Below are 24,951 nucleotides of genomic sequence, written 5' to 3' on the forward strand. Positions count from 1 at the left end.
GGACTTCGCAGGCAGAGTATTCACTTTGAAAGGCTCAGGCTGCCTTTCCTTTTTTGTTAGGTGTTGTCAGAAGTGAGTGTGAAATGCACAAGCCAGTGGCCCTATTTGCTATGGGACAAGTGGGATCCAGGTACCAATATGCATTTAAAAGCCAACAATACACGAGGCTAGCTGTAAAGAAGGGAAAGGAAGCAGCTTTCAAAGCAATAATCTGGTGTCTGCAGAATCTGGACAGAGGTGTTTACACATCACCTGAGGCACGGAGCTGCAGGAAAAGCTTTACAGACACTGTGACCAATTGCACTGAAGAGAGGGAGCTGTGACAGATCCACATCAGCAGCACCTTGTATTTAGCAATTTAAAGCTTTCTGTCAACTCTCAAATATTTTGGTATCAAAACCATACTGCACTGTCCTTTCAGTCTTTCACATTTCATTTCTGACTGACCCTCAAATGCAGTGCTGGGCACAGAAAGCATCCTCCCCACAAGCCCGTGTGTGCCCCCAGCCACCAGGCTCCAGCCAGCACTGCGACCCCAGGGCACAGTGAGCACATTTGGCTGACAAGAGCACTGCCAACTGTGCCTTCCACGGATGCCTGGTCCATACCAGGTGGCCATCTGGAGCCACTGACCATCACTGGGGCCATCTGTGGCTGCAGGAGCAGCTTCCTGCTGGCCCAGCAGCAGCTGCCACCGGCTTGGCACAAACCTCACCGAGGTTTGGTGTCTGGTATCTGGGCCAGATCACCTTCCTCTAGGGTTGTACAAGTGGGACATCCACAACAAAGAGCCTTCGAGGTGTGGCTGCACTAAAGATGGCTTCTCAAGACCCTCTGCAGCAAGCCTTGAAAGCTAATAAAATTTAAAATTTTGGAAAGAAGCTTTCAGAAGTCAGAATTTTAGAGCCCTCCCAGTGAATTTGCATCATCTTTGCCTTCATGTAACACAGCAAAAAATAAAAGCCACCAAAACTCATCTGCTGCAATATATATTTTAATTCAAAGTGAATCTTGACAGTAATACACCATAAATTCTTATTTTGACACTCACCAAAATAGTCACCTGGAAAACCCGCTTTTTGTGACAAAGTACAGAAGGCTTGGTCACATTTAAATCACTGAGAACTAGAAAGAAATACTATCGCAAACTGTAAGAGACATTACATCCATAAAAAATTTTCCCAGTCCTCATATTGTAATATTGCACAGTGCAATTGCTACATGGCGAACTAGTGTAGCAGAGAAATCCAAAGCAAAAAAAAAAAAAAAAAAAAAGAAAAAAAAAGCCACAAGTCTACAAATTGTTAAACAGTAACAGTTCAACCTCATTAATCAAGTCTCTATCACTGGGTGTTTCTAGAACAAGTCTTCCTACAGCTTGCAGTGTGATTTAACTTTTACTTAACACAAACCACGTTAATTAGCAGTAAAAACAGAAAATTTAAAAATTAAAACAAAACAAGAAGTTAATACAGTAGCATATTTGACCAATAAAACACCCTGAAGTTAAAAACCGAACACAAGAAATTCATATAAAACCTTGCAAATTAAAGTAAAATGCAGATATGCAATTCTGTAGTCATGCAGTGTTTTATTTAAAAAAGGCATTGAAACGGTATGGTGTGAAAATGCTTCTCAGGGGATGGCTTTTTTCACAGAAAAAGCCCTCACCCTGACAGCTTTTTTTTCTGCAGATGGGCCCCAGACACTTGCAGTGACAAGAGTCCATTCTCTCAGAGTACATCACAGGAGGAGGGGGAAGAGTCACCTGGTGTGCTCAATTTAAGCAGTGGCAGGATCCCAAATATTTCATTCTTTGAAATGCAGACATTTCTAAGATTACAATACATAGAAAGAGCAGCAGATCTAATTTGGGGCACATTTACAGCAACCTTTTCCTGCACGGGGCAGGACACTGTGGTGATACACAGAGAACCGTGTCAATTTAACAAGCACATCAGCTCCAAACCTCAAGCACAGTAGAAAGAAAGCACAGAAAATACATCAGACCCATGATGATCCCCGTGGCCCCAGGAAAAAACAAAACAAAACAAAACAAAACAAAACAGTATTTGTTGTCGTTGTTGTTGTTGTTACCACGATACAAAAATCGATGTGCTCTGTTTGCATTGGTGGTTCTTGGTGTGTCCATTGCCTGCAATGGAGTGAGCACCAAAAAAAGGGAGTGAACAGAAAACTGCTGGACCACACAGCACGAGCTCCAAGTGGGAAAGGTGGACATCCAATTTGACTCCCTATGTTCAGGCTTTACATACGTGTTGGTAGGATTTCAAATTCATCAGGATACTCCTAGTTGCTAATGTATACTTTATATACACACACACTTGTACAAAATGCATAGAGTTGATTACTAAAAACATCGAAACTTTTGGGAAAAGTTAGGTTTCTTAATTTTCAGTGTGATTAAAAATGTACTGCTGGTATTTTTTTTTTTATGATCTAATACTGTTGTATTTTAGTTATTACTTAAAAAATAAATCAAGTGTAGGCACATTTATTTCATTCAGACATTCATTAAATAAAACACTGCTTGTGTTAGTGGAGTAAAGAAAAAGATTACCAGTTATTAGCTTATTGACAGAGTTAAACTCAAATGCTTTGCACTCTTATTCCAGTCAACATTGCAAGGATTGTATTCCAGATTTTGCTTTAAAAAAAGTTAAGTCAAGCCTGCAAGATGCAGCTTCTTAAGTGTCTACACAATGCCAATATGAAAACATAAAAAAATTAAGTTACATTAATACATCCACTTATATGCAGTGATGAGCTCAAAGTTAATGGAGATAAAATACTGATGCAAATAACACACCCCAAAAAAACATATGCAATCATCTTCCATCATTTACAGTATAGTAGTTACGACACTTCAAACATGAAAACAAAATAGAAATTAAAAAATAAAATAAAATAAACCAAACCCAAAACCCAGCTTCTATTTCATGTAATTAGACTTGTACAGAAATTAGAAGGCTAAGAAAGAACTAGTTAATCACCTAATTTCACAGCTATCTGAAGTGGCAATCATTATATAGCAGCTTATCTATGATACATTCAAGATAAATGATACAATTTATTACTTGCCCATAAGCTAAAACACAGCCTCAGCTTAATACCTTCCATAAATCCCATCTCTACACTACAGTATACTTGAGGTCTATGAAAAAGTAGCTACCTTTTATAGGAAATGGATGATTAAGTCTTTGGTGCTGCAAAAGCAACTTCATTTGAACAAAACAAAAAACGGAAAGACACACTTCCTAAGGAGAAGAAGAAAAAAAAAAAAATTATGCAAAAAGCATGTAATTTACGTCCCTGACGGAATGTATTAAATAAGCAAACACCCACAACAGGCTAAAACAAATACTACTCATGTAAAAAGACTAAAATCTCTCCCATGCATAAATGAAAGATTGCACACAAAGAACTCACATCTTTTTCAAGCTTCAACAGTAAATATTCTGCTACTAGTTATTAAATACTGCATGGTTTGCTCAAGCTAAGATGAAACCACATCATGGATCAACGAGCACTTGGCTTCTCCTTTCATTAGCCAGTCAGTCATGCCTACCTCACCTCTAAACATTTTATTATATCCAATTAGACAAACACTTTTAAAATAAACTACTTAGGTCGTATTGCAGTTCCATTTACCAGTATGAAATACTGTCTTGTGTGTCACTACTCAATAGCTACTGAATCAACTTTCCTTAAGCACTACTAAAGTTCTGTCTTGAAGCTAGATCATTCTGGGGGAGGGAAGACAGCAAAATTCAGCTACAGCAAAACATGCTGCCTTCTCAATCAGGAAAATACACCCAATACTAAAATAATACCACACAAAACCCAAAATGAGCATTACGCTATCAAAAAATCAGCAGATCTGAATTTTTAAGTGCTGCAGTCCTCAACATTTATATATAAGTAATAACATTAACAACCTCAAATATTTAAGGCACTATGTGTGGGAACAGTTTACAATGCAGCTGAGATTATTAGGACAACAACATTTAAGAGCAATGTTTAGGCCTTTTCTTTGCCCATGCAAAAGACACATGCAATGTGAAGAACAACAGCTCAACTTTTAGATAAGTGACTCAACATTTAAACACCAAAGGTACGCAACACAAACAAGTTACTTCTACACTGTACTGCTGACACATGTGCATCTGTTGCTCTAGTTCTGTACACTGAATGGCTTCCCAAATGTAGACGTGTCTTGCACTAGTTAGAAGGCAATTTTATAAAAAATAGCAGGAGCAAAACCAGATTTCTGCTCCCATAAGTCACCTGTCTAAAGTTACTATATAAGAAGATAACATGACCAAAGACAAGTTATACCAAATGTGCAAAACACATTAAAAGTGAGTTTTTCTTAAAGCTCAGAGTTGTTTAAATTGCACCCAAGTCTACATGATTCAAAAAAATAATTTTCCTGTTGTGCCATGGCTAATACATAATAAATACCATGTTTCTTCTTGAACCAAAACTTCTGTGTGACCGAGCTGCCCCGGGGCACTGAGTTCTCACATGAAGGGGTACTGGCTGAGTTTGGTGGGGCTCAGCGGAAAGCCGGCGTAGGCGGCGGGCGACGCCGCGATGTACGAGTGGGGCGGGAAGAGGGGCTTGTACTGAGTCTGGTGCACGGTGGGGGAAGGCAGCAGGCGGGGGTTGATGCCCACTGGCACCTGGTGCACCATGCCAGGGTGAGCCAGGCTGTAGCAGTGTGCAGGGTGCTGGAGCAGAGGTCTGGAGGCGCAGGGCGAGGCCAGCAGGTGCGCGACGGGCGCGGGCGACGCGTACGGGAGGATGGTGGGCTGGGCACCCAGGTGGGAGCTCCCTCCTGGCAGGTGGCTGGGGCTGCCCTGGGCCAGGGAGAATGCATGGCTGGCCACCGTGGCTGCCAGGAAAGGCTGCTGCTGCTGCTGCTGCTGCTGCTGCTGCTGCTGCTGCTTCCGTGGTGCCAAGTTCCCGTTCCACTCCTGCGGCCCCGAGCCAAAGTGCTGGACCTGGTTGGGCAACACAGAAACGAGGGCTTAGAGATTCCCGGGGCAAAGAGAGAGGGAAAAATGGAGGAAAATGCACTAAAACTAGTCAACTTAAAATCGGGAGGAGTATAGAGACAGGGATTATTAAATGCTTCAACAGAACAAAAAAGATGTGTTAGCTATGTAGGTAGCGGCACAGACAATAAGAGATGGAAAACAGAACACAAGTTACTTTAATGCTCTTGCAAAGGGAAAAAAAAGAAGGATAAAATGCCATGCTGGGCTGTTTTAACAGAAATACCATGTATCACATGAGCAAGGTGCTTATTCCACTCTACTCAGCACTGGCTTGGCATCAATTGGAAGTGCTGCATTCAGTTTGGGCACCATAATGAGGCACAAAGAGGACAAATAGGAGAGAAATTTTAGAGGAGAGCAGAAAAAATAATAAACGGATTGAAAATATCTGAGACAACTAGGCAAACAGAAGTCTAGGTCTATGATCACAGGAAGATGTGGCAATCATTAACAGTTACAAAGAGAAAAGACTAAAAATCAATTACTCCCATTAAATGATGCAGACTTCAAACTACATAGGGCATCTACCAAAGAAGGAAGGATCAGCATAAAATTTTGTAATGAAAATAACGTTCTACGCTTTCTGCCAAGAGGCTGAGGAGCTGCAGACATTGAAGAGATTAAAAATTAATACCATGCTGATCATATTAAGGTTTGCTTAGAATTAATTAAACCAATCCTTTTGCATAATCATGCAGAAGGGGAGACTGTGTCACCCACCCAAATGTTTCTTTCAATCTAAACTATTCAAGTCATTATTGCTAAATCCTCTTATCTACATATAGCATGCTTTCATTTAGCATTTAACTTACAATATTCACAGTTTCTCTGCAAGACTTACACAAACAGGTACTGCTCTCACATTAATGTACCTCCAGCTGTCTAACCAAAAGCTCAATGCAGCTACAGCCCCAAGATAATTAATTAAAAGGGGCTTAAGCTTGATGTCATGTGTCAACTTCAGTTCTCAGCCACAGCAGACACATTTACTGTGTTGTTGGGCAATGATAAAAGTAACTTTTTAATTAGCTTTAGGTATCTTCTAACATTGGATGGAACTACAATCACAGTGTCATGTCCCGTCCATCACCTGGCAGCAAAGGTAAGAAATAGTTGGGTTTGCTGAGCTCTATCTCACCTCTGGATACTCAGGCTAAAAGATTTTCGTGCACACTACTGACAGAACAACACTGAGATACAGCTGCAGATTTTAACTGCACATCATGAGTATTTTAGCATTTGATGCAGGAAAAATAGATGCTAACATATTTTTCTTTTTGTCTCGTGCTTTGATACTGTGCAACCATTGACAATTTTCCCAGCGTGGCTTTTCTGTTTGTTTTTTTTTTTTAAATAGAGTCAGCTGTTTTAAGAAAATGACCCAAAATGAAAGACACTTATGACTTGCCCAGTAAGTTGAAATCTGTTTTTCAAGATTTGAACATTTCTTTAATCAAGCTACTGAAAATCTGCAGCTGCCACAAACAGCAACTGAAACTGTGAACTGAATGCTCAAACTGAGCAGCTTGGAACTCAACTTGTCCAGCTCCACGCCTGGAGCTGGTCAGATGTGAGAGCACTTACCTGACTGAAGTTGCCATGCTGCTGATGGAATGCTGATGCCAGTTTCTGCTGACGGTTTCCTGCCACAGAAGACTGGTTTATTCTTCCCAGCACAGACCGACCCTTTCTCAGTGGCTGGCACGTAGCATCTTCCAAAATAGAAATAAACAACGTTTATGCTTTTGTTGTCATTATTCTCTTCTGGCAAAAGTTAAACAAGGTTTCATTTGCTTAAGCATGCAGGGAGAAATAACAATACAATACACCAGTTCAAGTCAAACCCTAGCACTGTTTAGAAGTGGTTACTGCAGATTAGCAGTTGTATGAATAGGTCAAAATCTTCATATTTATTGAATAAATTTATCGAATAAATATTGAAACTTCTATTCTTATTTACTGGCATAGAAAAACACCTGAACTAACTTACCTGTATTCACCATCTGTTCCTCAAGATGTAACCTGTTTTCAAGTCTCATGGGTGGTACCACTACTGTGCAAACAGTTGATTTGGTTTCAGGGTTAACTGAGGCTCTCGCTTCCTTATTTTTATTGTTATTGTCTACAAAGCCATTTTCCACAAAGGGGCTGTCGTGTCCTGAGGAGTCTGAGCTTGGGGAACCATCCACTGTATCACATCCACTTTCCTGTTCATCATCTGACATACTGACAAGAAATAAAAGTATTGCAATGAAGCAAAGAGATTTTCATGATAGAGGTACATTTTCTGAAATTAACACATTAAATGTATAGAAGTGAAATTACTCAAAGGTGGATAGAAATGATGCATTGTAAATAGACAAGCACATCCATTCAAACTCACCCTGCCCACAAATTGCAAGGCTCAGAGAAAAGAGAGAATTTCTTTATATTAAAAACTGATGGAATACGTGGTTAAACAACTTAAAACACACGAGAAACAGCAGTGAATTCACTAATGCCTAAACATATGATCAAGTCCTTTAGTGATTTTACAGCTCATGTAACGTGTCCTTATTGCTTGTTGTCTGAAATAGGACAACACAAATAAAACCACTTCTGAAAATTAACTTCTTGTGAAAAGCACTTTGGCACTATGAGGGCCAGCACAGAAGTCTGATGATTTAACCAACAGAATCAGGTAATTTGGAGTATTTTTTTTCAAGTAACAAATAGTGATAATGTGACAACTACTGAGCAATTAATTGTACTTCTGTATTAACAACTTTTGATTCGAGTTGCTAATTATATGACTTCGTATAAGTACAATGCTACTGAAACCAGAATCCAACACACTCCTCTGCTATTGATAAAAGTAGAATTACCAAGGGGAATTAAACTACAGGTCAGTTCCTTCCAAAATACCATAAAATCAAGCAGGTATTTGTAAAAACTTATCTGAATTTTTGAATGTTTTGTTATTAAAGAATATCAAAGGACTGACAATGTTAACTCCCAACCAGTAAGACTGCCTGATGCAGACTTGGAGTTCCACCTCCTTGTCAATACATGCTCTGATAGAATCTTTAATTATTTTAAATAAACTTTGTTTGTTAGGAACTTAAAAAGAATTCACTTTGCACAATGAAACTGCTGAAGGCTCAAGCTAGACATGAGGCAGTGAAGATAAAAACATGAACAGTGTTCACCTAAGTCAGCCTTACTTTTAGAAAGAAAGACAGAAGGAAAAAGGCATCAATATCATTAAAGATTACAAGACACACAATGGGAAAACCAGAGGCTGCAAAAATTAAAATATATGTGGTGACCAAATATGTCACATACTACTTTGGCTTATTTTAATCTTGCAATTCTAGACGATTTTTATTCCAAAGGAAGTTGCATACAGCATGTTTATATTTTCTGTGTGAACACCATTCATTCAGAATTCTCAATGCAGCAAGACAGATCTGTTAGGAACGAGAACAGACCAGTTTGTGCTGTGCAACTGTAGGCCAGTAAATTAATTTTTAAACAGATCATTTACCCTCACCAGCTGGCAACATAACAAAACTTGTGCATTTTTTAGTGTGAGCTGGGCCTGCTGCATACTAAGACGTTTCTTTTTGCTGAAAGGAGGCAGAGCTGTCACCTGTTGGATCTCTTGCAGGGAGAGGGGCTGGACTGCTCCGAGGAGCTGGTGCTGAGTGTGCTGTCAGGGCTGCTCAGCGAGCACACACGGTCGATGTTCAGGGTGTTCTGGCAGGCTTCACACTCCAGGCTCCCCTTACACCTGCACACAAAAACACACTCAGCAAACACACCAAACACCACTCATTCAGGGGCAATTGTGGGATAAAAGGAGTCCATTATTAGACAAGGCCCCTTAAATGTAAATTAACATCCAATTCCTTGCTTCTTTTACATCCAAACCAGGTTTTAAACCGGTGTTCTTTTAAAATTCTACACTAGACAAGCATTTTTTGAAACCCACTAAATGGATAATTATTTTACTGAATCAATACTAAAACAAGTAGATTAAAATGTTTAACTACAGCAGTTCAGAGCCTTGAAACCTTCAACAAAGCTTAGATTTAAAATACAAGTTCTTCCAGTTCAGAATTATTACAAGTAAGGGTGAAGTCCAACAAACATTAAACTTTTAAGCTTTGCATGCTTCTGTGATGGCTCTGTGTAAGAAAACTCCACTGGGGGACAATACCTAGCTCCTGCTTTTGCACCTAAAGGTTCACCTTTTCACACTGTTAGAGATATTTTCTACCCATAGGTGTGCAATAGTATCGACTGGATGCTACTGCTAAAATGGTAGCATTGAGTATACACAGCAAGAATATTGTTCTTCAACAAACAAATGGGGCATTACATTATGAAAAAAAACCTAAAATCCCTGTAGTTTGAAAGGGCATAACAGAAACAATTAATGAGGCAGATTTTTGGTGGTGTTGTTCCCTTTCAATAACAGGGTGCTACAGAGTTAACTTCCTGCTGAAATTTGATTAGGAGCACAACATTTGTCCTTCTTTAAGTCAGATTCATTAGCTCTGCTGAAACGATGCCTCAAGTTTTAGCTTTCATATTTTTCAGATTGCATTAGAACGTGGCACTCTGAACTCCATATAAAGTGTTAGCAAGTTCTCTTCACAGTGTACTTAGACAAAACAATCCTTCTCCAGCCCCAGAACCAAGGACAACGCTGCAGCTTCAGCCCCAAAAAGTGCAAACAGCAGAGAATTGAGGAGAGAATCTGGGAGGATGGGACTGCAGAACCTGGAGCTGGAATTGGACAATTAATCCCAGTATGGAAAAGGATCAAAACTTATAAAAGTGTAAAAACTTGTGACTAGTCATCTATCTTGGGTGTAGCCACATCCAGGCTCTTGCACTGCCCAAGGTGAATCCTTTGAAGGCCTTTTAATAAATCCCTGTTGTGGAGGGAACAGAGACCCTCGTGGGGAAAAAGCAGACCCTCGAGAGAGGGCCCCTTGGAGAATAATTCCTTAGATAAGAAGTTGTTCACTTGGAATGATTAATACCCAGAAATATTTTTACCTCTCTGCAAACCCTTGCCTTATCTCTCTGCAATTCTGCTGCAATCCCTTAGATAATTGGTTCCTTTTAACCTTAAAACCCTAATAACTGGTTAGTCTCACAATCCCTTATTCCATTGGTCCTTTTCCAAGACCCTAACCCTATAAAAGCCCCCTTCGGACCCTACCCATTGGATTTGCTGCCCTGGACCACTTCATGGAAGAAATAAAGATTCTGTGGAACTTCCTCTATGGCTCTTCCCAGCTGGCTAAGAAGGTACTTTGCAAACAGAGCAGAAATCACAATAAGAGCTGATAGCCTGGACTCCAGGCATTGCTTGCATCCTCATACCTTGTGGCTGAAATCTGCCTGAGACACCAGGAAAAGCTGTTCTTGATGGAACATCTGATCCAGGCTCATTGTGGCTCCCAGCTCCAACAGCTACATCCTACTTTATTCCTTTAGCTCTGCCTAGCCTCTGCTCCAGGCAGCCCCTTTAGGCACCAAAGCCAGCTGTATTTTGTGGCATGCTGGACAGCCAGGGAAAGGAGCAGTCTGAGTTTTCTCAGGCTGCTCAAAGGTTTTATATAGATTTCATTGTAGGTATGGTAAGATATTTTGGTTAAGAGGTTTTGGTTTTATAGTCGTTTTTATTATTGTATTAGCTGCAGTAGATTTTACTATTGTATTAAAATCAGTATTCTGCAGCCTCTTGTGAGGAAGACCAACAAATACACAAATTTCTTGGGTGCTCAGAGTGTGCTCAAGTCTCTTAAGCTGTGTTTGTTCTCCCTTGCAAGGGCCCAGCATAGGATCACAAACGCTTCTCTTTTTTCTTTTAAGTAAAGAGACGTGACTTGTAGAAACCCATAAAAAAGTTTTGTGTGAACACGGGCTTTCCCAGCAGCTAGCCTGGGAGCCGAGGTTTTCCCAGGAACAAACAAAAACACACCTGCCATTATTTACAAAACCTGTACCATGAGAATTCTGTCATTTATAACGAAAACATCTTACAGAAGGTGTTGTCTTGCCCTGACCCTGGCTGTGTTTTAAATTCGTGTCCTGAGTGTATTTAAGTGTAGTGTTGCAATAAACTCGTCTCTTTCCTATCTCGAGTAAGACCACGTTACTGCTCATTACCCCGCTCCAGGGGTTAATTCCCCTAACTAACAGCGAGCCAAGAAGGCAGAGGTGCTCACTCTCTCAGCGAGTGTGTCCTTGCCACGTCGTCGTCGTCGGTGTCGCTGCTGATGGTGATGACGCTGACGGGGCTGGGGGAGCTGCCCAGCAGCAGCGCCTGCCGGGGGCCAGCGGGCACGCACGGCTCCGAGCCCAGCCCGAGCCCGGCCCCGCAGCAGCCGCCCGGCCGCCCCCCCGAGCTCAGCCTGGCCTGGCCTTCCACGCAGCCCAGCCTCTTGACAGCCTTCAGGTTGAGGATTTTTGGAGAGATGAAGGCCGAGTTTTGGATGTTGGTGTTTTGTAGCGTGCCGCTCCTGCGAAGGAAGGACGTGGTTTGGTGAATCTCTGCCAAGACACCTGGAAACTCTGCTGTTTTCAACAGAACCAAAGCAGGCAAAGTAGGCTAAGCCTAAAATGGTAGGCTAAGCCACCAATTTAGAAAAACACAGAACAGTAAACACAAGCAAAAATACCTGGCATGGATGGTTTCCATGAAACCACCATGATAATTGATAAAAGATTCGTGTTAATCACAAAAGCATTGGGGTTTGTATAAACCAGAGTGAAGTGAAGCATGGACACTAGATAAAGGAAATTATATGATAAAATAATTCTGTTTAAAATCACCTTGTTATGTTATATTATGTTGTATTATGTTACATTATAATATTTTATGTTTTCCAAATAAGTTGTATCGGCTACCAGCTTGCAAAATCAGACTTCCCAAAAAGCCCTTCCTGCCTTTGTCTGATCAATGCTGCCAATCTCAAGGACCAGACTTCCAGAACTTCTCTGGTGGTTATCTACAAGGATGTTTATTCAACCACCACTGCTTATGACAACAAAATCCAAAAATTATTGATTCCAAGGAGAACCCACAGTATAAGAAGAGGCTGCAAACCAAGGATCGATGGAGCGTGGAGTGGGCAGTGACCCCTCACGTTCCCCAGCCCTGCTTGCTCTTTCTATATCAAATAAAACAATCTAAATTTTGCTGAATATCGAGACTTTTGTCTCTCATTTATAACACCACCATGATGAAAGATAACAAGTATGTAACATCAAAGACATCAACATCGAATACAGTATACTGAAAATCCCACTTTCTTATAAAGGCAAAAAGAAATGAAAATCCCATTTGGGTAAAAAACCAGCAAACAAAATCCACCCAGATTTCCTGCAAAGGTTCTCTTTGAAAACAAAAGCTGGTAGGCTCCAGATGAAGCCCTTGCTTAATACAGGACTGCTGACACTGCCCACATATCCCATACTGTCCCCCTTATGGAGCACCCCACACCTTTGCCACTACTTTGCATGGCACTGGGGCATATTTTCTTCAGCAAGCAGCTGAAGTATTTTTGGCTATCAGTGGAAGATGACTGCAAGGCACACAGCAATCCTGTGATAAAGCCTCTCTTTTATTTTCTGTTGTCTAAACCTGATATATCCTCCCTCATGTAAACTTAGGAATATCTCATTAGAGCTACCTCAGTATATTCTTATACTTTCCCTGTAAAGACAACATTCCACCATGATAGGCACAGACTAATCAAAAAGAATTAAAACTAATTAGTATTGCAAGTATTGTTCCATCTAGTCTACTACCAAAATAACATTGAAAACTTAAGAAGAAAGGACACGTTCTTCCAAAAGACTAAGAGGAACTGTGTCCAACAAAGATGTCACTTTTACAAGTCGTTCCCTTGCCCACAAAACAGCAATGACAGGTACACTGTTTTTGAATGTTCTGTCTTGGAACCATTCTACTGACCTGTTCTGGCACAGTTTGTTCCTCTTGGTAGCTGCAGGCTGAGGCCAGACAACGTGTGCAATGCCCACACTAATTGGCTGAGGGGCAGACAAGGTTATCTGATGTGTTAGAAGAGGCTGTGGTATCATTGAGCTGTAGTGGGTGCCCTGGGTAATCATCTTCCTGGGGAAAAGGAAAGGCAGGTTTATACTGCAGGTCACTGCACCCCCAGTCCTTGTCAAACCACAGCCACTGAGGTGTGGCACAAAAGCAGGTGGACTCACTCACCCCCAGTCTCCAAGCCTCTGTGGGCCAGCCACAGGATCAGAGGCCAGAGATGTGGCTGGAGCTGCCACTGGTGCTACCTGCTGCCATGCAGGAACCAGGATCTGCTGTGTCTGGTTGGACCACGCCTGCTGGGAAGCACAGGAGCTTTAATGGCACAGACAGCTCACTGAAATAACAACACCCACTGCTGGCAGCTCAGCACACAGCAGGAGAGGGGCTGCAACAGAACTCTGCATCTAAAAACATTTACTGACTAAATGAGTAAGAGTTTTGCTTTAAAGTAGGCCAACCTGAGAAAGGATTCCTGCTCGAATCTGTAGTGGCTGAATTGCGTGGGCTTGGGTCACCAGTGGGACTGCATTATCCACCCTCAGTGAGAAACTGGTGGGTTTGCTGTGGTTTGTAGGAATTCCTGTCAGGGAAAAAACACATAGCCAAGCTCTAGGCAAACAGCAGTCTTGCATATACTTTCTGAGCAAACACAATTTTAAAACATTTCACCGTTTTTTAAAATGTGTTTATGATCTAATTCCATTATTTAAGACTTTCAAGCCAAACAAATTAACACCTAGAAGATTTTTGTGCCACAACTTATCTGCACAAATATTTGAGCTGCAGTTTCCAGAAAGAACTGCCAGTAGCTACTAGTTGGAAACAGACTACTAAAAAGAGGAATGACTTTGGCAGAAAGTTCTGCAGAGCTAAGCATTTACTCTTTATCACAAACTACATTAAAAGAATTTGAAAGGAAGCAGGCAGAAGTAAGCAGAACTGAATTTCAAAGCTTCTCAGAATGGACTCCTGCACACCTCATGCTCTGTATTTCCAGCAGGCTGAAACACATTCCTCTCAGCTTTCACAGCTGGCAATGCCACAAGTATCATGTCCCTTCTTCACTACCATCTCTTTGGTGGGAAACAATGCAAAATCTTCTGTGTACCTCATCAAATATTTGCAGGAGAATCCATAATCCTATTCCTCTCTTCATCAAAATAATGCTAACTACAGGACTGCTCATAAGACCATAATCCAGAAATGATGCATCTCACGCCCTAAATTTCATAATTGTCACAGGAAACTAACACACATATAGCAATGCTGCAATGTTTACTACAATAACATTTTTTTACAAAATAATGTCAAACTCTAATGAAAGAGGTATTTTTTTTAACAGACACTGCAACAGAACAGCCATGCTTGAAGAAAATACTGGCCAGGAAAAGACACCCCTGATCTCATCTTCTAAACTGCACTTCATGCCTCGTGCTTTACTCAAAGGTTAAGCAATCCATGTTCACAGGTAACTACTAAAGAATTACTACTCTAAAGTTTCTAAGTGTTTTGGTTGGGTTTTTTTTAAAAGGATGAAAGAAAGTATTCATCTGATGTAATTCTCTCATGTCATAACACAATACTGAGTTATAACCACGCACTTCAAAGCTTTCCATTTTGAAATGCACTTGACTGATTTTTCCCCACAGCCATCTAGAAGAGCAACATCTCAGCTCTGACAGAAGTAGAGTTTTAGCACTCAGATATTCCACACAGCAGCCAAGCTGGGAAAACTTTGAAGCAGTGCCAGATACCATTAATATCCCCTTTTCATCTGTGCCAGCAACTCATCACCTATGTGATGAAAACAATATATCCCCTTCACTTCAGCTGCAGCAGAATTTAAATTTGGAAAGTTATCATCATATTAAGAATACAGTATACAAATCACAGATAAAGTGTCTGCCTGTACTATTTCCTTGTCTACAAATCACTTTATTCATCTGGAAATAATGAAAACAGTAGGGCTGGTTTTTTTAATTATGGAGTATGTAGTTGTGTAAAGAACATACATAATTTAAATAATTAACTGCTCAGAAGGAAATCTGTGTGAAGCAGCTTTACATGACAAGTCTGGTGAATACTCAGACGTTTCTTGAGTTTCTGGAACCCAAGGTAGATGCAGCTGCCACAAATAACATCACTGATAAAGTCTGCTGCATCTGTCTTTATCTATAGAAGATTAAGACTTCCTGGGGTTTAAAAGTTTAGGTTGAATATTTTTGGTTTGTTTTATTTCAGAGTGCATCTATCCTGTGATTTCTGAAACTTCAAAATGCAGAGGGAAAAACTAAGGTAATTCTTAAAAAAACCTACTCCCTGTAAATTCCCTAACTTCAAGAGCTGATCTCAAGATGAAGCTGAACATCATCAAGACAAATAAACTACATCTTTGGAATAAAGACTGTAATCAAGCTAAGTTAATAAGCAAACAATATAAACTACCTTCCCATTTCCATAAGTGACTATTACTAGGATAAGACACTGACACTCCCTTCATCTTTCCTGTTTCCTCTCAAATTTTATTTCAGAACACCCTCCTTATTCCTTCTCCTTTCACACTTTTTTCTCCTATTTTATCCAACACATAAATTTATATGTGTGTGAGTAGAATATGAAGATGGGCTCTGGATTGCTTAAATGATTTTCTGCAGGTGCTGATTTGCTGTTTCTTTCAGAAAGGTGCAAAGTATCTGCATCTGACTCACATGCTAATTTTAAATGACATAATTAAGGTTGGTTTAAATATAAACCTTAAGTTCATATCACAGAAAACTCAAATATTGCTAACAGGCACTAACACTCATATTTTAGGAACTGTGACAATTACAAATAAATATACCTTGAATAGCTGGAGGACATATAATCAATGCTTGCTGGAAAACATCACTGCAACCAAACTGAGCAGTTCCTGCCTGCAGTGGAATCCCTTGGTGCAGAACTGAGTGGGCAGATGCAGTTAATGCCTATGGGAACAGATTCAACACAGGCCATGTTATTGTCATGGTGAATCTACATCTCTCACATGCTTGTCCCACCATTTCATACAGTAAATAATTAAAACAACTTATAAAAATGAACATTTCAAATCCATTTCACAGGAAGCCGTCACATTGGGCCACTGGAGGGCACCAGAATACAGCACTGGCAATCCCAGCTTGTAACTTAATTTGAAACATATTCTAAATGATTTGTTTAAGAAAACATTAAGAAAAAATGTGAGTACAAGACAGAAGATTTTGCCACTTAACAGATGCAATTGTTTCAATTATTAAATTAATTAGAAAAACTATATTAACTGAACTTGCAGCTAAAACAAAATAAAACAAAACCAAACCAAAGAAAACAGGAGCCATTGTTTTTACCTGACTTCTTACTGGACCGATTTTGGTAAAGCTTGCAGTCAGGTTGGCTGCACTGCCTGAGGCAACTGATCTCATAAGTGATGTTTTATTGCAATTGCTTAAGTCATACAGGTTGGATCGGCATTTGCAAATATCCATGATGTGAAAGCAGGACTTCACTCTATCAGAACCAGAAAAGAAGTTGCTTTAATCACCATTTCATGTCATTAAAGGTAAGAAACAATTCCCCAAAATAAGGGGGGAAAAAAAATTAGTTCAAACCCCACATTTCCCAGTTTCACAGAATGGGATCATCCACACAGGTAGAAAAACAAACACTGCTGCTGCTATGGTCACATCAAGCCTCTGTGGTGCATATTTGAAATTCAAGAAGAATATTGCTGTTTCCTTCTCCTTCCATCTAACCCCATTTTCTAACAGCTGGGTACAAACAGGAGAGGTAGGAAATGAAATAGATGAGGAAAGCTTGGTCTTTCATTGAAATGCTTGCAACTTTGGCAAATGCACGGTGAAATGCACAACTCCAGAGCTGCAAGAAAACTTTAAGTATATTCCACATTAATCAATATATGAAAGGAAGCATCTGAGATGTTAACCTCAAGAGGAAATGCCTACCCTAGCCCTCCATGACTGACAGGAACTAGGGCCCCTCATATTTCCAAAACTCACGCCCAAGTTTCTGCAGTGTTGGAATTTTAACAATCATGCATAAAAACAACTTGGAAATCTATTGCTCTAACTGTTACTTTTAGAGAAAAACACAGTTATTCAAGCAGTTTCCTTGACCCAGTAGATGTATTTAGTACTGCAAGCACTTGAAAGAATTTTCTAAGACACTGCAAAAATGATGAAAGATTTTTTTTCTCTCTGACAGCAGAAGAAACAACACTTTTAGACCAATGAATTGCAACAACAGAGATTTCTATGTTACATACTGGTTGCTATGAGGAAAATCAAGGAGGTGCTTCATGGTAACAAAAGAATGGTTCAGGGTCTCTGCTGGAGTGATTCTTAAATCAGCATCGATAAGCAACATTTTCTTCAACAGACTGACAAATTCCCTCCTGTCTGCCTTCTCTGCCAACAGGTCACTTCCTTCCAAATCCATCACCATGTTCACCTGGCATCGAACAAAACAGTCAGATAGAAGATATGCATATTACTTTAACTCTTTCTGGTATTGTTTTCTGCTATAAAATACTAATATTCAGCATTTTTATCCCATGGGGCATGGTGGATTTGTCTTAGCCCAAAACAGCTGGCTTGGAATTGGTGACTATTTTTAGACATACACACTATTCCCCCCTTGCAACCTCCCAGTCAAAAACTGCTGAAGGCTTTATTGAGTCTGGAACTTGGAATTTAAGAAGTAAGATTTGGAATAAAGATCTTTCTATGGTCTAACTCAGACTACAGAGTTGATCTTCAAAAAACAATTTCCAGCATACATTAATGTCAACCTTGCAATAAGATTTGATCCTTTTTCCAGGATATGAAAGACAACAAAAAATTGCCTTTTCTTATTGACTAAAGAGGTATAAAGCTAAAGAAAAGTGAAGAAACAGTTATGTTTTTAAAAACAAAATGTTAAAAACAACACTTAGAATTATACTGTTAAGATAACAGAATTATATTGGAAATCATACAACAAACAGAGCAGGTTCCACAGGCATTCTTTGTTTATTCTTTGCCACAGAGGCAGATAAGGTAGAAGTATACATTTTACACTAAATTCAAGGGTTCCCCCACCACAAGGACAAGTTCCACTGTTTAACACAAGCAATGAAAAAGGAAGATTTTACTAAAAGCTCAAAGGGCTGACACAGCCAGACATTTTCCCCAGAGCAGCAGAGGAGAATGAATATGACTGAGACACAATAAATAACATTCTAAAAGGCATTTCTTTCAAAACCAGTAAAATGTTTTAAAATCACCAGTTATCCCCACACATCCCTTTTGCAGAGGAAGGAGGCTTTAATACTCACATGCACTATATCATCCAAACTGTTGAAAATATACTTTCTGGCCTCTTTAGACTTCATACCTGTTTCTGCCTCGTGTTCTTCCAATGTCTCAAAAAAAAAAAAAAAAAAGAAAAGAAAAGCTGAATTTAGAATCTGTCAATAAAGGTCACCTATAACTACAAAGTAACTTTATGTATTTCTTGACCTAGAAACCACTGGTTTTTTCCCAAATAATTAGTATATCAGTTATATATTTGTATGCTGCTTTACTGGCTACTTTCATTCTCTAAATCAAAAGACAATAACGACAATATTTAACATCTGACAAACCATAGTACTGGATTACAACAGGTAGTTTATGAATCACACAGGAAGTGCTGAAAGCCTAGCATAGACCAGTTTAATGAAACTCTTAAATTTTTATATATCACAGCTTTTCTATTATTGTTATTGTTCTATTATTATTTTACCAATTTTCTCAAACTCAGACCTTAAACCCTAAACAGCAGCAACATCACATCCCTGTAAAAGAAATAAACCAAAACCCAGGCAGTCTCCATTCAACTTCCTTGTTTTCTCTTTTTTATTTTTATACTTTTACTCTCCACATACACAACAAGTGGTGTAAACATTTTAAATACTTAAGTACAAAACCAAATCGTCCTAGAGAATGAATGGTTTATGAGTTGCTATAGTACCTTCTGTTACAATTTTCTTTCCTCAGCACAGACTGCACCATTGGCTGGTGCTGCAAGAGGCAGGGTGGGACTTCAGGGAAAAAGCTTTTAACATACAGGTGACAGAAAAGTTTCCAAAATGAACTTTGACAAAAACTGCAAGTAATGAGCAGTGGTCCAGATCAGAACTCCTAACTCCTAACTCTGCAAGGTAACAAAGAGCTCCTGGGACTGGGGAGGGCTGCTTGCACCAAGAACCCACTCTGACACAGAGAAGCCAGATGTGAAGTGTCACCCAAGATGTGAAGTGTCACCCAAGATGTGAAGTGTCACCTAAAGAGCAAGTGCTTGAGAAAGCAGAGTGTGGGATTAGCCAGGCTGGTGTGATGGCAGAAATCTTACATAAACCCAGTGCAGCCCTGGCCCAGGGGATTTTCTGACTTGCTGGGGGCACTTACACAACTGGGGCTGGGAGCTGGGCAGCTTTTGGTGCTGCAGACATCTCCTGTCAGCCCTGACTGCTTCCTTGCTACACCCAGGGAGGTTGGGCCATGAAGCAATACAATTTTTCAAAAAGTAAATTATTTGCATAGGAAGCCAAAGCTCTGCTTATGGCCAGAGTGCAATAATGCTGCTTAGAGGGAAGCAAGGTGTGTGGAACATAAAATTACATTTTGTTTTAACTTTGTCTGCACTCACTGCATGGCAGCTTTCAGCCTACAAAGGCTGTTTTAGCAGGAGATCTAAAAGAAATGAGCTGTACACAGCCATGTTATTTCTTAATCTCCTTTTTCTCCTAAGAACTTCTGATTCTGCAGCAAATTCTGGGCAAATGTTGACAGAGCAGTATGGGCCTCAGAGACAAATTCCTTACATGAAGTGAAAAGCAGTAACTGAGCAGGAAAGAGAGCAAAACAAAACAAACCCACTCATTTAGTGCCTCTGGAGATAGAAGGCTTAATTTAAATTCCCCACCTGGCAGCCATGAAGTGGCCACAGCACAGCCTGGCAGCTGCACCTTGGGGAACAGAAAAAATGGAAGGGATAAAGAGCAGGAGCTGCTGAAAACCACAGGAGATGCTCCAGGGAGATAATGGGCCTGTAGTGCATCTTGGCTTCCCTGCTCACAAAATATTGTGCTGTTTTCTACTACATTCTTCTGTTTACCTTTAATCTCCAACTAGAATATGGTGCATCCGTTTCTCTACAGAAAAATCTTGCAGTTTTCGTTCCCATGCTTAACAACTGCTCTCCTGGCAAACCTTGAGTCTGTGAAATGTAACGAATCTGAGGAAAAAAAAACAGAACAGGGAAAATAACTGACCTCTTGTTTTTCAAAACATGATCCCCACACAGTTAAAGACTTGTAATTTCATTTTAAAAAATGACAAAATGACAGAATGAACCATGCTCAGAGCATCACAGCTCAACAGCTACATCTTACAGAAGGGAGAAACCTAACCCTGAGCACTTTCTCTCTAGAGAAAGCCACATATAAACAAATTTCTCAAGTGACCTATATAAGCAAGCTTTTTAGGCTGGGTCACAGGAACAAGGAGCTGAGGAGAGGGGCTGTCATTACCTCCTCAACCCACTCAAATCCTAAATGTATTTTTTTAATTCTAAACAGGAAAATCAGTAGGAGTGCTTGGTTTGCTTACAGAACTTCAATGGGGGTTTTTTTTGCATGTTCTCATTATGTAACTTGATAAAAATCCTTCCCATTTGCTGCTCCCAGTCTTTTACACATCTGACACACCTGCATTTCAAGGAAACATTCCATGTGGAAAGGGAGTGCCTGTACAAGCTCCAGGCAGCAAAAGATAGTGTTGTTGTCCAAGAAAATCTGCTACTGTGATGGGAATGGACTGGCTTTATGCCTGAAAGAAACTGTGCTCTGAAATGATCAAGATGCATTTATTTGAGAAGATGATTTACTATGCATTTTGCATTACCTATCATAGTTGGTGATCGATGGATTGCCTAGAAAAATTAAGTCTCAAGGCTTCAACAGAAATCTGTTGAAACATGATGTGTTTTAACTGCTGAGCAATGTTAACTCACTCTACAAGGGGACAATTATCCTAGAGGCAGTATTACTTTCAAAATTAAAAACCACCTTGGAGTTGGAACAACAATTGGCAGTAATTGAAAACCAAGCTTGTTACAGGTCAGCATGGAGAGGGCAGAGATCCCAGCAGCCAGGGCTGAATTCTGAAGGGCAGGGTCCCACACCACAGAGGGGCTGCTGGGCTGAGCCAGCCCCTGGAAAAGGAGGAGCAGCCAGGGAATAAGGGAGAAGAAAGGGAAGAATCACAAAAGGAGAGAGTGGCTAAATACACCAAATCAGAAATTGAGAGATGAGAAGATAAAGTCAATGAAAGAGAGAGGACTTGAGAGCTGGGAGCACCTGAGAGGTGACAAACTGATGGGCAGTAGAGAGTAAAAGGAACATGTGAGGCTTCTGCTGAGAAGGGACAGACCCAAGTGGGGAGGAATTAAACACAATGCTGCCAACTTCTGGTGTTTAGTATCCTCCAAAATCCCCCACCTCGGGGAGTAAGGAGAATCCTGCTCTGACCAGAAATGTTTCTAGATCATTTATAATGTCCTCAGAAAACAAACAGTCTTAAAAAGCAGAGGGGAAAAGCCAGTGCATTAATTCAAAAATTCAGCAGTTAAGCACCTGTGCCTGTTTCTAATGAGTATTAAAGCTCAGAAGACAGGGCTGTTTTCCATTGAGAAACACAGCTGTTACTGCTTCTAACCACAAATGAATTGAAGAACTAAGAGCTCCCTTTCAAGGGCCAGTGTGTTGGTTGCCACACACCAGGGAGACAGGGGGGAAATGCAGCACAAAGCCTGTTTGTTTTATTCAGTGACACACACCATGTAGCAGGAGGACAGGAACTCCCTTGGAAGCCATCTCCTACTCCTGCTGCACTCATGGATACTGAGAAAAACCCTGAATCCAATTTCTCCAAAGCAAGCTGTGCAGACCTGCTGGAGCAGTCACCAGGCTGGTTAAAGTCAGGCAATTCCTGCTGGTGCAAAGGAGATTGCAGCCCCTCTCCCACCATGACTTCTCCAAAGTGAGGATCAGTAAAGTTGCTAAATGAGTTAGTAACTGAGGATTTCAGCAAACTTGAATGATATATAAGAGGTAAATAAATTTGCCAAGTTCCTGGAAACTTTTGAGAGAGCATTATAGATTCTTCCCAAAAAACAAATGCCTTCACTTTATCCTTAAACAGAACAGTGGGTTGTTAGATGTTTCCTCTTTAATTTTCCATTTTAACAGCAACAGTGTGCAAAAAGGTCTTCTAAATGCATCAAAGCATCAACCCACATTCCATTCCTAGCTCACTTTCCATGTGTGAAATGCTGCATTTTGTGTAAGTGAAAGAAACTGAAATACGAAGCATGACCAACATCAACACAAAATTAATATATCCCCTGAAAATGGTTCTAACAAACAAATTTTCAGAAAAGTAGGTTTGCTCTGTAAGTGCAGGGAGCCAAAAGCCCACTCCATAAACAACCTCCTCTGAACTAAATGCTGAATCAAAGATTAGAATTCAGCAAGAAGCCAGCACTGCTCCTTCTGGGGTTTTCAACACATGGCTTCATTTGCAAAGTTCAAAACCAGGTGGGCACAGTCAGGGTGCTGATTACATCCCTCCCAAATTCCACATTATTTTCTAAGTGTTTAAAATAAAAACGTTCTACATCTTTCTGAAATAACGTGGGGTTTTATTCAGTTTGCTCACTAATGCTGATGGTGTCAGTAGCTGCAAACTCCAACAAAGCAAAGGCAGAGCTTTAAGAGCCCCAAGCTTTAGCCCTGCCTATCTACAGCAGGATTGTGACAGTTCATTCTCACTCCTCATAAAGTACAGGCTCTCAAATCCTTGAGCTTTGTTGGGTTTCCAGAAAGCATCTGAAAGTATTCAGAACACAATTAATCCTGACATCTGAATAGACATTCCAGAGTCAACCCTGTTCATGACAAATGAAAGAGATTGTAATGCACTGATGGTAGCTGCAAACTTTGGTTTCCATCAGAAAAAGCAGCTTCAATACCAAAAACTATTTTGTAAGATGGAAGGAGGAGGACAAATGGAAATTTAATTCAAAAAAAGCAGCACAATCTACAGACTCGTTCAGAATCAGGATTTATGTTTCTAGGACAATCAATAAGGCTAAATTAAAAGCATTGAACAGACTTGAAGAAATGCTACATAATAGGGAATATTATTTGCATTTAAAACTGGATTTAATGATCTGAAATTCTTAAGTTGCAGAAAGTGTGCATATGCTTGTGAAATTTATTCTACTACCTGGTCATATTCCAATGCTCCTGGGTAGAGTGGCCATCCAAGAAAGAGCTCTGCAATCACACACCCTAAGGACCACATGTCTATGGCTTCACAAAACGGCAATCCCAGTATGATCTCTGGTGCTCTGCAAATTAAACAAGGTTACTCAAGTTTTGTCCTTGGGGAAGGAAGGTCAGTCAACAATCCAACAAGACAAACAAAAAATAAAAAAACGAAATCTGTTTCTTGATAATTATTTCAATAAAATCATAGCATTAGAAATTGCATTTTTATTTATCTAGATAAACTGTGGTAATATTTTGCAGCTCCAAGATGGTTTTTTTCCCTACAAGTACCAGTTTGCTATGTACATGAAAATAACTGATATGCCTGGAAAACAGCATGTCCCTGATTCAGAACTTTTGTCTTTCCTCCAGTATGTCTCAAATGAGTTGTCCACTCAATGTCATATATCTGTAACTATATTGCAAACACAATAGTCTTTTATCTCAAAAAAAACCCCAAAACAAACCAGCTAGAAGTGTTATCTGAAAATCACCTGAACACTTCTCAACTGTACAGTACAGTTAAAGCTATTTAAAATATCAATTTAATTACGTGACTGCAAATCCCTTAATGTACTCAAATCGGTTGAATGTGATCAATTTTTAAATCACTTAAATGAAAGCATTGCACTTGCTAAACAGAGCAGGTGTTATTTTTCATCTAAAACAAATGTGAATTATTTAACCAACACCATCTGAATTTATGTCTGCACTCAAGAACCAGAAAAATTGGTATTGACACAGCTGCTAAAGGGGCTTTTAACGTCTCTGTTCACACGGAATGGAACTCAAGTATTTCACAAATATCCATTTTCATTGTATTTGTCCTTTTAAAACCTTCCCTCCCAGCTCATTCAAGCTATTAACAAAAGGAAAAAGAATTAATTTGTATCTGCATTCTAACGCAGAAAGACGCCTAGAGATGTAAAGCATTATTTAAAGCATCACACTATAAAGGGATGTACTTCTAAAGCAGACAATCTGTTGTTTGCTTAGCATGTCACAGAACAGAAGGAAGGGGGTTAAAACCAAGCTGGGCAGAACAGGAGCATCCAACTGATCAGGAAACATGGGATTTCTCACCTGGGTAAAAGCTCACCAATCTTTTGCTTCAGCACACCCTGGCATAGCCTATTGACATTCCACACACAAAACAGACTGCTCATAGTAAATACCTACCTATCTCATTCTCCTTGGACATCTACCTTTATCAAAATATTCTTTAAGTTACTGACCTGTGCTGGACAGGGAATAAATTCCTATTTTTATGCTACATTGGGACAGAGAAGCTATCTTGTAGCTGTAGAGCAGACCAAGAGCTGAAGCACCTCCATCCCTTTTCACAAGGAGTAGTTGGGGGAAGCTGCACACAGACACATTTCAAGCTCCAAGGATGCACA

General features: G+C 40.0%; 1 protein-coding gene across 5 annotated transcripts in view; it reads right to left on the reverse strand.

Moving 5' to 3' along the window:
• Positions 1 to 978: 978 nt before the first annotated feature.
• The window catches only part of HIPK3 (homeodomain interacting protein kinase 3), a 67,710-nt gene continuing 43,737 nt past the window's right edge, over positions 979 to 24,951 (reverse strand). For 3 of the 5 annotated variants that reach the window (XM_088175269.1, XM_088175270.1, XM_088175271.1), the window contains exons 3-16: positions 23,508 to 23,631; positions 20,335 to 20,454; positions 18,512 to 18,598; positions 17,462 to 17,646; positions 16,527 to 16,686; positions 16,004 to 16,127; positions 13,620 to 13,741; positions 13,330 to 13,457; positions 13,063 to 13,224; positions 11,312 to 11,605; positions 8,716 to 8,856; positions 7,075 to 7,310; positions 6,669 to 6,796; positions 979 to 5,027 (exon numbers count right to left, since the gene is read on the reverse strand). In XM_088175269.1, coding sequence (XP_088031395.1) covers positions 4,545 to 5,027; positions 6,669 to 6,796; positions 7,075 to 7,310; positions 8,716 to 8,856; positions 11,312 to 11,605; positions 13,063 to 13,224; positions 13,330 to 13,457; positions 13,620 to 13,741; positions 16,004 to 16,127; positions 16,527 to 16,686; positions 17,462 to 17,646; positions 18,512 to 18,598; positions 20,335 to 20,454; positions 23,508 to 23,631 — 2,494 coding nt within the window. In that variant the 3' untranslated portion in view covers positions 979 to 4,544. Of the gene's footprint in view, positions 5,028 to 5,051; positions 5,375 to 6,668; positions 6,797 to 7,074; positions 7,311 to 8,715; positions 8,857 to 11,311; positions 11,606 to 13,062; positions 13,225 to 13,329; positions 13,458 to 13,619; positions 13,742 to 16,003; positions 16,128 to 16,526; positions 16,687 to 17,461; positions 17,647 to 18,511; positions 18,599 to 20,334; positions 20,455 to 23,507; positions 23,632 to 24,951 lie in introns of those variants that run through there. The other 2 variants (XM_014884583.2, XM_088175272.1) reach the window with 2 other exon arrangements.

This window comes from Sturnus vulgaris, chromosome 18 (assembly GCF_052056855.1).
Source record: "Sturnus vulgaris isolate bStuVul1 chromosome 18, bStuVul1.hap1, whole genome shotgun sequence".
Classification (NCBI taxonomy): Eukaryota; Metazoa; Chordata; class Aves; order Passeriformes; family Sturnidae; genus Sturnus; species Sturnus vulgaris.